The 12,456-nt window shown below is 39.7% G+C and overlaps 1 protein-coding gene across 1 annotated transcript in view; it reads left to right on the forward strand.

Annotated features, from left to right (window-relative positions):
• LOC131785959 (phosphatidylinositol phosphatase PTPRQ) overlaps nt 1–12,456 on the forward strand; it is a 28,568-nt gene that overhangs the window by 12,961 nt on the left and 3,151 nt on the right. Inside the window, exons 21-34 of the mRNA XM_059102922.2 lie at nt 257–550; nt 1,210–1,506; nt 2,074–2,364; nt 3,101–3,400; nt 4,375–4,677; nt 5,128–5,430; nt 6,103–6,405; nt 6,837–7,148; nt 7,964–8,339; nt 8,894–8,996; nt 9,355–9,449; nt 10,261–10,417; nt 11,339–11,405; nt 12,116–12,393. Of these exons, the coding sequence (XP_058958905.2) occupies nt 257–550; nt 1,210–1,506; nt 2,074–2,364; nt 3,101–3,400; nt 4,375–4,677; nt 5,128–5,430; nt 6,103–6,405; nt 6,837–7,148; nt 7,964–8,339; nt 8,894–8,996; nt 9,355–9,449; nt 10,261–10,417; nt 11,339–11,405; nt 12,116–12,393 (3,479 nt within the window). The remainder of the gene's footprint in view (nt 1–256; nt 551–1,209; nt 1,507–2,073; nt 2,365–3,100; nt 3,401–4,374; nt 4,678–5,127; nt 5,431–6,102; nt 6,406–6,836; nt 7,149–7,963; nt 8,340–8,893; nt 8,997–9,354; nt 9,450–10,260; nt 10,418–11,338; nt 11,406–12,115; nt 12,394–12,456) is intronic.

Consider the following 12,456-nt stretch of genomic DNA (forward strand, 5'->3'; position numbering starts at 1 on the left):
TGCTGGAATTAGGTGAAAAAGTGATATCAAACTTAAACCAGACCAAAGTGAAACTCGAATTTCCCACTAAGCTGTACATTTCATATGGGTTTTGTATAGCCAACATGTTCCACCCCGTAGAAAGAGAACACATTTTCTGCCTAGCGTTCAAATTTAAAGCCATTAATAGGAAAAATGGCAAATTATCCATCAGCATCATGTGAGGTTTTTTTTGACACTATGCAGAACTGACACGTCTCCTATATTTCAATTTAAGTGCCCAGTCTTGCTCCAAAAAATCTTCGCGCGCATAACACAAGCTCGACAAGCCTTCAAGTAGCCTGGGAACCACTTCCTGTCAGTCAAGTCAATGGCATTTTGTTGGGTTACAAAGTGACTTACAAGAAACACGAGGTAATACACGCCTTAGAGCAAAGCGTGAACGCGACGGTCAATTTCACCATACTCATTAGATTGGAAAAGTTCACAGTTTATGATGTAAATGTTTCGGCGTTTACTCGTGTTGGGAACGGACCAGAAGCCAATGTGACGGTATCGACAGATCAGGACGGTGAGAAAAAGTAATTTTAGTCATTAAACATTGGCAAGGTATAAAAAGTACTTTAAAAAAATTGTAGTATTATTTTATATCATGACATGTTCATCAGTTTGATCCTAGGAAAACTAACTTTGGAGAAGGGATCAAATGAGAAAGATTTACCAGAAACGCAACTTTAGCGTGACTCTCGTTTGTTTCAATTCATAACAGTCACGTTGTGAAAAGTAAGGACACCTCGCCCTCTGAAGTTTGTGCAGCTACACTTGGAACAAATCGTTGTCTCTGGAAGTTTCGAGTTTGAAACTTTTTATTCAAGACAGCAAACGTTGGTCCAAACTGAAAAAAAATTCTCCTACAACATAAAAGCCTCTTGATTTGATTGAAGAAGGACCACTCTACTAGGGCAACTTTTTCTTGTCCCAAGAATTTCCCCTGGATGGAAGTTTTACTGTATAACCTTTGGAGTTGTTTTCTTGATGGAAGACCACTCCTCAGGGACATTTTTCAAGTCCCAGGGGGTGCTGTGGTGAAAGAGACAATAAATATCGTGTCAGTGACGTGTTTAAGGTTTTAATAGTAAGGCCAAACACTGATACAAGAACAATAAGCATTTATGAGTCTTTTCAAGCTAATGCGAAACTTTTTTCGTGGTTATGATTTTTTTTCGTTAGTTCCCAGTCTTCCACCAACCAACCTTGCAGCATATAACACAAGCTCGACGAGTTTGATGGTGACCTGGAATCCCGTTCCACAGGGATTCACTCACGGGATTGTTCTGGGATACATGGTGTTGTACAAGAGAGAGAGAGATGTAAATGAGAGTTACTCAAATATAACAAGCGTGGTAACCTCTGCACAGCTCACCAATCTTGACAAATTTACGATGTACAGTATCAAAGTTTTGGCGTTTACAATCAAAGGAAATGGAGCGATGACAAATTACACTTATGAGAGAACACATGAGGATGGTTAGTACAATATTCCATATTTCAAATGTTATAACATTTCTGTGCATAAGTTCTTCGTATCTACATGCACAGATGAATTCAAGAACACAATCTCTCTCAGTATTTTCATCAAAACAGAACACTGAATCCCGTTGTTTTACACAAGTTGTTTAGGTGTAGGTTGTTTAGCGGTTTCTGTTTATAAATTTGCGTTATGATTATACTCCTGGCCCCAGTTGTTCGAAGGGAGGATAACGCTATCCGCTATCCAGCGGATAAATGCCAACAAAACTTGCTGCACTATACACTGGATAGATTTTTATCAAGTGGATAGCATTATCCACCCTTCGACCAACGGTGGCCTGGAGGTTAAAACTGTACATGCGTAATGAGCGGTTACATATCCCCCGCATGGAAACAGTTTTAGAATAAGTCATAATGTGTGATTCATTTGAAAATGGATATTTTAAAATCCGTTTTGATCTTTTTTGATTACTTCATTAAGGCAAAAAGTATGTGATTCGTTTTCGATGATATACATTTACACCCCTCGAATCCATCAACAGTTTGGTTTATTCCATTTTATAGCTCCCAGTCTGCCACCCGAACAACTTGCAGCTCAAAATACCAGTTCAACCAGTTTATCGGTCACGTGGTTACCTGTACCTAACGGATTCGTGCATGGCATCCTACGGGGTTATCGTGTGCTGTTTAAAACAGATCAGGAAAGTTCTTACCGCAATGTGACAACAGGCAATCAAAGCTTTGAATTGACAGGCCTTGAGAAGTTCACTAATTACACTGTTAAGGTTTTGGCGTTTACTAGCATTGGTGATGGAAATAAATCTGACCCTGTCATCGTGCCGACTGATGAAGATGGTAAGAATCCTCTAAATCTCATTGGGTAATGAATCTACAAACTTAGGCAAATAAACGCATATCGTTTAGAGTATGTATGCTGTTACAAAATAGCCATGGTAGATACTCGCACGCATTCATTAGTCAAAAACCGATCATCATTGCATAGTAAGCTTTTAAAAGGCCCAAACATCTTAAAGGTATTTCGTAAAAGCAATAGACTTTACTGCTTATCAGTTTATTGAGAAAAAAATTAATTCAGAAGTCGAAGAAACGCGAGAAAAGTTTTTCAATCACTCGCCTCGGTCACTAAGCTACAAATTTGATTTTTGTTCTGTTAATAACACCCTAAGTGAATTTTCACTGATGCAAGTAGATAGAGAGTTTCTTCTAAAATAAATACCACGCTCATCAGAATGAATCTAACTTACCTTGGAATACGAAAATTAAATGCTTGTGGTGAATCCACATTTCTAATTCTGTAAAATTTCGATTCCACCCAGCTGTTATTTTACTTCACTACTACATGACTTTGGTTTAGAGCCTCCTACAAATGAGCTCGCATCCATTTGGTGTTCTCTCTTTAAAAAAATTATTTGATTCTTTAAGTCCCAACTAGCCAACCAAGTCGGCTCAGGGGTCGTAAGTTTCCTAAGCAATCAACAGACCGCTGCAATGTGGTTAAAGCCAAGAAAATCTTTATCACTATCAGGGCTGCATGGAAATTCAGTCTAATTGTTAAGGTTTTATTTTGTAGTTCCAAGTCTTCCACCTCAAAACGTGAGCTCTTTCAACACAAGCTCGACTAGTATCCGTGTAAGCTGGCATGAGGTGCTCCATGGCTTTGTCCACGGCATTCTACTCGGTTACCGCGTTCTGTACAAAGAAGCTAATGGATCAAAGAATCAAAGCGTTGTTTCAATCTCAGCAAATGTGAAATCAAAGGAATTGCAAGGATTAGAAAAATTCACCATCTATGAAATTTCAGTCTTAGCATTTACAAGAATTGGAGACGGAATCAACTCTACTGCACTATTCGTCTCAACAGACGAGGACAGTAAGTTATGGATAGCAAAATAACATCAAATATATTTTTGAAGATTACGTCAAGCCCTTTGTTGCTTTGCTCTGAGGAAAGAATAACGCTCAAAAAGTCAGCTTTACAAGGGAAACTCTTCGTGATTGCCAATTTGTATTATCAACTCAGTTGACAAAGACAAATTGTCTTGTAATATCCTCACCGACGTAGCACCACAATTTCTTTAAAAACTTAACTCTTTCATTTATTCAGTATCAATCAATCAATCAATCGTTTATTTACCCACGTAGCATTTAATGAGCTGGAAAGCTCGTTCAAAATACGTACGTGCTATTCATTGTTCCTTCTCCTATACAGATGGAGTGCAGACTGAATGAATAACAGAAAATCTAGATACATTGCATTTAGCACACACCATGCGTTTTTCCCACTCATGCACTTGGACTCACGCATGTGCCTTTACTTATGACCCAAGATGAACGAACCCCTAATTTTTAAACTTAGACCATTTGTAGAATAGGTAATTTAGTTTTAAATGGGTTGTATCAGTATCGCTCTAACGAAGGGCTAACGCTCGAAACGTCAGCTTTTTTTACTCTTTACGGTGGCTAATTTACGTTTTCAACCCAGTTGTTAACACTAAATCACCTGCTATACTCTCCCACCGACGCAGCACCACAGTTTCTTTAGAAACTTACCCCTTTATTCATTTGTAGAATACCTGAGCAATGAAATTTCGGAGAGATCAATCAGACTGAACTGTATATAATCTTGTGTTTATTCCATTCAGCCAATGCTAACAGTATCTGATTAGTGACATACATAATGATGACTAATTATACGTACATAATTTGCAATTAATGTATTGATTTCATTACATGAAAAACTGTAAATGGTCATAACCAAATTTGGTCAGATCAAATCCTCACAGGACAGCTGTTTATGTAACACCGAAGAAAAACAAATCTTCTTGTGTCTTCTATATATTTCAGTACCCAGTCTACCCCCATCTAAAGTGACAGCGCACAATACCAGCTCTACCAGCCTTCAGATGACCTGGGGTGAGGTACCAAAGGGATTTATTCATGGAATTCTCCGGGGGTACCGAGTCTTCCACAGGAGGACTGATGATGAGGAAAGCTACTATCTTAACTCCACCACAGAGCCAACCGAGCGTAAACTTCACATCACAGGCTTGAAAAAGTTCACGGAATATTCAGTGAAAGTGTTGGCTTTCACAATAAAGGGCGACGGAGAAGTGTCCAATAACATTTCTGTTATGACAGATGAAGATGGTAAGATTCAAGTTCATCTTTCAAGCATTTACACAATGTTTGAAAGCATATAACTTAAGCCTCTGCTTCCATCCAATTTGCAAAATTTTCGAAAAACCTAAACAATAGTTTAGGCGTAGGTGTGTTGTGGAAAAAGCCTGCTTTCTACTCGCCTAACCTAAAATTGCTCTTAATTCCCTAGTACAAGGCTTTCGTAAAGTTATTACACGTGCTCTGTAAGCCATTAAACTGCTTCATTCCAACGATGAAAACATAATAATTATGCCTTCATGTGGATAACACATTTTTATGGCCTTTTCCTGAAAGGGCTGTTGTGTAAGAAACAATTTAGAGAAAGGTAAATAAAGCTTGGTAGAGTGTAGAACCAAGATAATAAACGGTGGGGGTTTACATCGGGGAGATAGGAATGTCTCTTTGCTACCCCCCTTCACGCCACTGTGTTTGTGCCAGTTCCCAGCTCTCCTCCTCAAAGTGTCCGCTCATTCAACACAAGCTCTACAAGTGTGAACGTGACGTGGCTGGAGGTTCCCACCGGATTTGTTCACGGTATATTACTGGGTTACAGAGTATTCTACAGTATAACCCAACACCAACCTACAAGTGTTCCTTACACCATTGTGTCTGCCAACAAACTGTCCAAGGAACTAACGATGTTGAAAAAGTTTACTAACTACACGATACAATTGGCTGCCTATACCAGGATTGGAGACGGAACAAAGTCACCGTCATTCATAGTTTCTACTGATGAAGATGGTATGAAAAAGTTCACAATTTCTACAGCAAGGTCGTTTCCGTTGTTTTACGTCGATGTTCCCGTATATTAGGTGTTATTATTTAGATTAAAGCACACGTACTTTATTTTGAAATACATCAAAAGTGTAAACTGGTTTAACAGCTGCTTCAAAAACAATCTAATGCAAGAGAATATGAACTTTATATTCTCTTGTATGATGCAAACTGATTAAATGATATTTTACACGCAAAGAAAGAGCCGGCTATAAAATGGGTCAATTTACATGATAAAACAAAGTATTAACAAGAACCAAGAGAATATCAGGAACAGGAATGCGCACTAAAATTAGATTTTAAAAAAATATCATTGGAAAAGAGGTATTTATGTGGAATAAGTTCTCTCAGTTGATATTCCCTTGTTAGAACCAATGGCGTTTAAGTCATACATTAATCGTGGAACACTAAAGATAAAGCAAACAAAATTCATTGTGTAACATAATACCCAAATAATGTTACACTTTGGTCAACGCCAAGTGACATTTTCATGTTCTCGAGCTCCATGCAGTTTGAATGTTTGACTTCATCTTCCTATATGCTACTTAATACTTACTCTGCTTTGATTGGCTTATTGATTTATTACTTTGCTCTTTGTGTCAATACACTCACTTGAAATGAAATTGCCTCTTTCCTTAGTTCCCAGTCGTCCTCCTCAATATCTCTGGGCAAACAATATCAGTTCAACAGCTCTAAATATCACGTGGAACCCAGTACCAACAGGATTTGTTCACGGCATATTACGAGGTTACCGAGTACTATATAAAGAAACGAACAAGCCTTCAGCACCGTTTACAAAGATCACTGTTCCTCCCAGGGTCAGAAACATAGAAATAAAAGATCTTAAGAAATTTACTAACTACAGCATAATGGTCCTTGCATTCACCATAAAAGGAGATGGTGCTCAGTCTCCAACGATCAAAGTTTCAACAGACGAAGACAGTGAGTATCAGTGAGATATTTTAATTTGGCTACAATCGTCATAAACTTACCATTTTTAATTTTTTTAATCCAGGGCTATACAAAGTTTCTCCTTTTGTAATACCGTAGTTGTGACGCAGTAGGCTTCTGGTCAAGAAACTGGTTCTTAGTTTACTTCAGATCAGCCTTAGCAGTTTTAAAGTGAGGAAGAATAGTTTCGTGAGTTTTGTATCCTCGATGGGAACTTAGAATTTAAATTTTCCTTCACCCGTAAGAACATCCTTTCCCTAAGAACCAGTTGCGCTCGCAAAAAAACAGAAACTCTCATAATGATAGGTTGGGAATACATCAGGCCCTATCTCACCTTACCCTCCTCCTCTCCCCCCCCCCCCCCCCGTGTTACATGTTACAGGTGGATCACGTCTCAGTAAACTCAGTAAAAATTATTTCAGTTCCAAGCGAGACGCCACAAAACGTTTACGCCAGGGATGAGGCGAGCGCCACAAAAATCTACGTGTCATGGCAAAGTCCACCCGTGCCCTCCCTACACGGTATTCTTCGTGGCTACTTTATATGGTATAGCATCATTAGACTTGGCATTAATGATAAAACACCAGTTTTTCCAAATGACTACGTCAAGAAGCAATTATCAGCGTCTTCGAACGACGACGTACTTATTGATCTAGAGAGCTACGCTAAATATGACATAAAAATCGCAGCTTTTACTAGCAAAGGACATGGACCCACTAAAGACATAACCACAAGTTAGTATCATTTGTTTCTATTTGTAACTTTAAGTGAGTTTCGTGGTAGCCAAATAGTAAGGGCGTTCGTTTTTAGATCGAGGGTTCCAGGTTGCAGCCTTGATCTTCTTTGAGGATGCTAACCCAACACTGCTTTTTCTATATGTGAGTATAGATGGGAATTGGCGAATCGTTGGGAAACCTGGCTTAATCCTGGGGGCTAAACCCAGGGGGTTTAATCCTGGGAGTCTAATCCTGGGGGTTTAACCCTGGGGGTTTAACCCTGGGGGTTTAACCCTCGGGGTTTAATCCTGGGGGTCTAATCCTGGGAGTCTAATCCTGGGGGTTTAACCCTGGGGGTTTAACCCTGGGGGTTTAACCCTGGGGGTTTAACCCTCGGGGTTTAATCCTGGGGGTCTAATCCTAGGGGTTTAATCCTGGGGGTTAATCATGGGGGTTTAATCCTGTGGGTGGACTGAAATGGACTGGAATCTTACCCAGGGGGGCAGAAGCTTTGCTTCTAGTCGTCTAATGCTATTCTGTAACTGAAGTTATTTCCTAGCTCGCCTATGAGATTTTATCACCTCCATGTTACTCCACCACCTGGTCCTACTTTGACGCAAGGTTACAAACAGTAATTTCATAATTTTCATCCAAGTTGTAAGCCGTTTTAACTAACCACAATTTAGTCTTAGGTTGAGGAGGCGTGTCGTTTTTTAAAAACGACACAAACAACTGTAACAATAGTCTTTCCACCGACCCTGCACTCAACTTCAGCAAATGGAAAGATGGAAAGATGCAGTGAGGCTGTGATTAAACCTTTGTCTCTCTTCCAGGAACCTGCAGATGTCGCTCTTCCATTCCAACAAACTGGTGGAACAATCCTCCATACGTAAGCTCTCAACCTAACAGCAACAGCAGTAAGGATAGTGGCATTATACCAACCATCTTGGAGCAAATAGTAACTCACTGCTGCCAAACCTGCGCTGAGTTTGGTTCCACGACAGTTGACTTCACCACTGATGCGGACGGGTTAGAGGCCAAGAAATATGGCGTCATAGAGGTCAAGGACGCTATCAGCACCAAGACGATGATTTCTTTTGGGATTGCTGGAGTGATGCCACAGGAGATCTACCATAGTCCGGATGGCAATGCCGAGTATATACCAATTATGGAGACACCAGGCGTGGCGTTTATCATTGCTGAAAGAAGGTGGGCCAGGCCCGTGAGAAATTCTTGAATATCACAGGCTGACATCAGAGCGTCAATAGACTACCACTCAAAATATTCATTTCATAATGAACTCTCTTCTCTGCCCGATCCAGTTTCGGAACCAAAAGGGGTTTTCCATGAAAATTGATGTACATTGACATCATCTATGCTAAGATCATCTTATTTTCATTTATCAACGCCACTAACTCGGCGTCAAATGACAACTTACATTTTCCCCATGCTTCTGTCGTCGTTATTTCAAAATTCGTTGCTGTGTCATTGCAGAGCACCCATCGCTAGTTTCTCCCCACTTTTTTGTCGACTCATCTCCTTACTTGAAATGCCTTCATACACAACATCGATCGGCAAATACAACAACTCCGGACCGAAATAGAGACGAGCTGTCGTTTAGTTAAAGAATGACATAAAATTAGTAAATTTAAAATAGTTTGAAATATCATTGTAGTCTATCGCGACATTGCAACTGTTTTAAATTATTTACATCTTGTAGTAGCTTTAAATACAGTATATATATTCCTGTGTGTTCTGTGCAGAGATATTCACAAGGAAGTCCTACTCGCGATCCTCAGCTGCTGGCCTGCTGTAGTTATTGCCTGTTTTATGACATACCTCGCTGGAATCGTGGTGTGGGCTTTGGTAAGTTACTCATATGAATCAAATAAAAAGCAGACCGTCTGGGCAAGAAGGTGCTAGCTAAGTACCCAATAAAATTCCTGGAATCGGAGACTGCGCTAAAAGACAATAATCTACTGTGAGAGTCTCCTCCAAAATAGAAACCTCAAGGCAGATAACGTTCCAAATGCTTAAGTGAAGGAGATTTCACCAAAAAGGATATAAACAACAAAATTTAGCCAAAAAAAAAAACAGATACAAATAAGTTAGCTTGAGACTTCTCCTCCCAAATACACAAACTTTCCTGGTGGGTGGTGCGTAAAACGGTACACTGTACAAGGAGGTCAAATTGTCTTCTCACGGCGCTCTTGTTTTTGTGCAGGACATGAACTGGAATCATGTTGACTTCCCCAAATCTTTCTTAGCGGGATCACTGGAAGGATTCTGGTGGTCGTTTGTTACTATGACAACAGTTGGGTAAGCACTTTCAGCTTGTAATAGTTGACTCAAAGTGTGCTCCTGATATCAGTTTGTTACTCGCATTATTAATGACCGCATCCACATACATTGTCCGTTTTCGCTTACAAGAGGACTAAGCAGGGGAAGCCCTACCTCGGTGCGAGTGTTATCGAAGGGCAAAGTAAATATTTCCCATGAAATGACTTCCTTAAGAAGTTGAGTTGGTATTATTAACTGAGTTGATAATTTAAATTGGCCACCGTAAAGAATGGCTCGAAACGTCAGATTTGAAACTCTTTACGGTGGCAAATTTACATTATCAACTCAGTTGATAATACTGAACTACCTTTCTATACTCCCCCACCGACGTAGCAGCACAGTTTCTTTAGAAACTTACCCCTTGATTATTGTTTTCCTCAAGGTTTGATTCCTAATAGTTCTATAATCCTTCAAAGTGAATACTACTTCAATTATGTAATATTCGACATTGGATCTCAAGGCCCGTCAATGTAGCTAGAGACAAAAAGAAATGACCGCTACGTCAAAGGTTGTTAGTTTCTGCCAATTGCGTCCCTTAGACAAAAATGCTGCTTTGAACAAATAGAATGTTACCTACCTGTTACCTACTATCAAATACATTATCTTTGGATATTAGTTTATGTTTGTTTGCCTCAAAAACCTGGCTGTCTTGCGTTATCAAAGAAATTGGGTTATTTCAGAAAGCTAACACTTTTCATATCTGTCTTTAAATTGTAAAAACATTTATGTGCTATGAGAGTGAACGAAATTATATCAAAATTTTGTTTTCGTGGTGATGGTTTTCTTTTAGGTACGGTGATAGAATTCCAAAGTCCATTCCCGCGCGGTCATTTGCCTTTTTGTGGACTTGGACTGGTATCGCCACAATAGCTGTTGTTACAAGCAGCATTACAGCTTCTTTAATGAGTATGGTGTTCCGTTCAGAAAAGATGCTATATGGAACAAAGGTAGGAGCGCTGGACAAGCCGATCGTAACATCTTTAAATTTTAAACTTTGAAAGAGTATGTTATGAATAGAGATCTCAGTAACGTGGAAAAAAAAAATAACATTACTACAGTTACGTGGAACATTATGACCTATGTAATAAGATATTTGGAGTTTAATCAATTGCGTGTTTTCTCGAGCTTGAGACTTCCAGTTGACAGCTGGCAGAGGCAAAGTGTTACAATGTTGTTAAGACTTTGATTGTCATCGTGTTAACCAGCTTCTAGCTCTCAGAACAGCACGCTTCAAAAAGGCACATCAGCAGTTTTCAGCAGGCGACGATGTAGTCTTCTCACATTGTCAGAGTCAATACTACTCACAGATCGGTTTAATCAGCCATTGTTAAGGCCACATCAACCAGATCTACTTAAAACAGAGAGATAGGAGATCCGTTACACCCAATTTAGACCAGCGCTTTGTTCTGCGTTCTAATCCAAGTCATCGTGAGGTATTCTTACGCAGGGAATGTTTTTTTAATAATGCCTTTTCCAACAAAAAAACAAAAAAAGATTAGCTAATATCAATCAGCTCAGAGGAGGAGAGAGGAGACTGAGTTACCTATATTTGGGAAAGCTTCCATTACAGAAAGAATGGCAACACTTCTAATTACCCTAGGATACTGAGACTGGGGTGAATTCCGCGGCTGATGAGCCACTTGGCTAGTAAGACCTAACCTTTTAGCGCGAGTCATTCTTTCTAACGTCAAGAAAATGTTCTTGCTCAATGGATTACCATATTCCTTTATTTATGGGGCTGCGCTTATGTGCTGCGCACATGGAGCTCCGCTTTAAAGACAGGACTAGGCGAAAAGCGGCTGCTGTAAATGATTTTCAACCACCCGAATAACCCACGTCTCTAAAGTTGTTTTCTTTTATCTGTTCAGTTGGCCGCCATTTCTAACTCCACTGAATACAAGCTGGGACTCAGACGAAATGCCATATTAGACGCAGGTGAGTGTAGTTACACCAATGTGGAATAACTCCTGCAGCACCGATATCAATATTGTTAACTGGGTTTGTAAAAGAAAAAAACAGTTTAGGCAGTTTAGCCACTTTCCTGCCGTACCTTTTGGCTCAAGTAATATTTCCAACGAATTTGATTTAGCGGCATCCATGACGTCACACGATAAATGGCCATTAGCTTGAATACAAGACTGATACTCATAGAGTATATTACCAAATGATAAGTTAGCTTTAAAAAAAACTCACCCTCCCAAAAAAAACTCAGACTCAGCGACTCAAAGTCGTTATGTAAAATGTTCGGGTTTACTGCTACTGATTTGCGTATAAGTTTAACTATTTGTGATTGCATGCAGATATTAAAGTAACTTAACTATGATACATTCACCAAGACCAGCTCTCGCTGAAAAACTTAGAGTGACAATGGAAGTGTAAAAGGTGGCTTTAGGGAGAGACCTCGTGACCTTGTGACCCTTGACCTTGTGATTGGTTTTCTGGACTTTGGGTCGAAGGTTCTGAGTTCATACTCTTTCCATGTTATCAGGTATGTGTGGGTATCAACAAACTGTCAAGAATCAAATTCTCGCATGCATTCTGGAATGGACGTGCATCCCATCCAAGAGGAAAAATACTTAAAGATAGTGTGAGAACGTGTTACTAATCCTCTTTTAACTCACAACGACTTACTTTTCTTCTTTCAGACCGATCATACGGGAACTTGTATGATATTTATGACGACCTTGAAAATAACCGGGTACATGCAGCACTTTTGGATTCGTACTCGACAGCGAGTGAGAGCAAGTTGTTCAGCAAGGACTGGATCCGAGTGATAGAGATTATACCCGTCAGATACGAATCTGCTAATGGCCTGGTACTGACCGGAGATGCCACTAGATTGGCGCGCTGTTTTCGGCGCTACGTGAGATCGGAAACAGACAGCATTCATAGAATTATACAGAAAAAAGTTGGATCAATTGAGGTGAGGGTAATCAGGACAGGAACAACTTTGGCTTGATAAAATTCTTTAGTTATTTCATATTTA

The sequence above is a fragment of the Pocillopora verrucosa genome, chromosome 1 (genome assembly GCF_036669915.1).
Source record: "Pocillopora verrucosa isolate sample1 chromosome 1, ASM3666991v2, whole genome shotgun sequence".
NCBI lineage: Eukaryota > Metazoa > Cnidaria > Anthozoa > Scleractinia > Pocilloporidae > Pocillopora > Pocillopora verrucosa.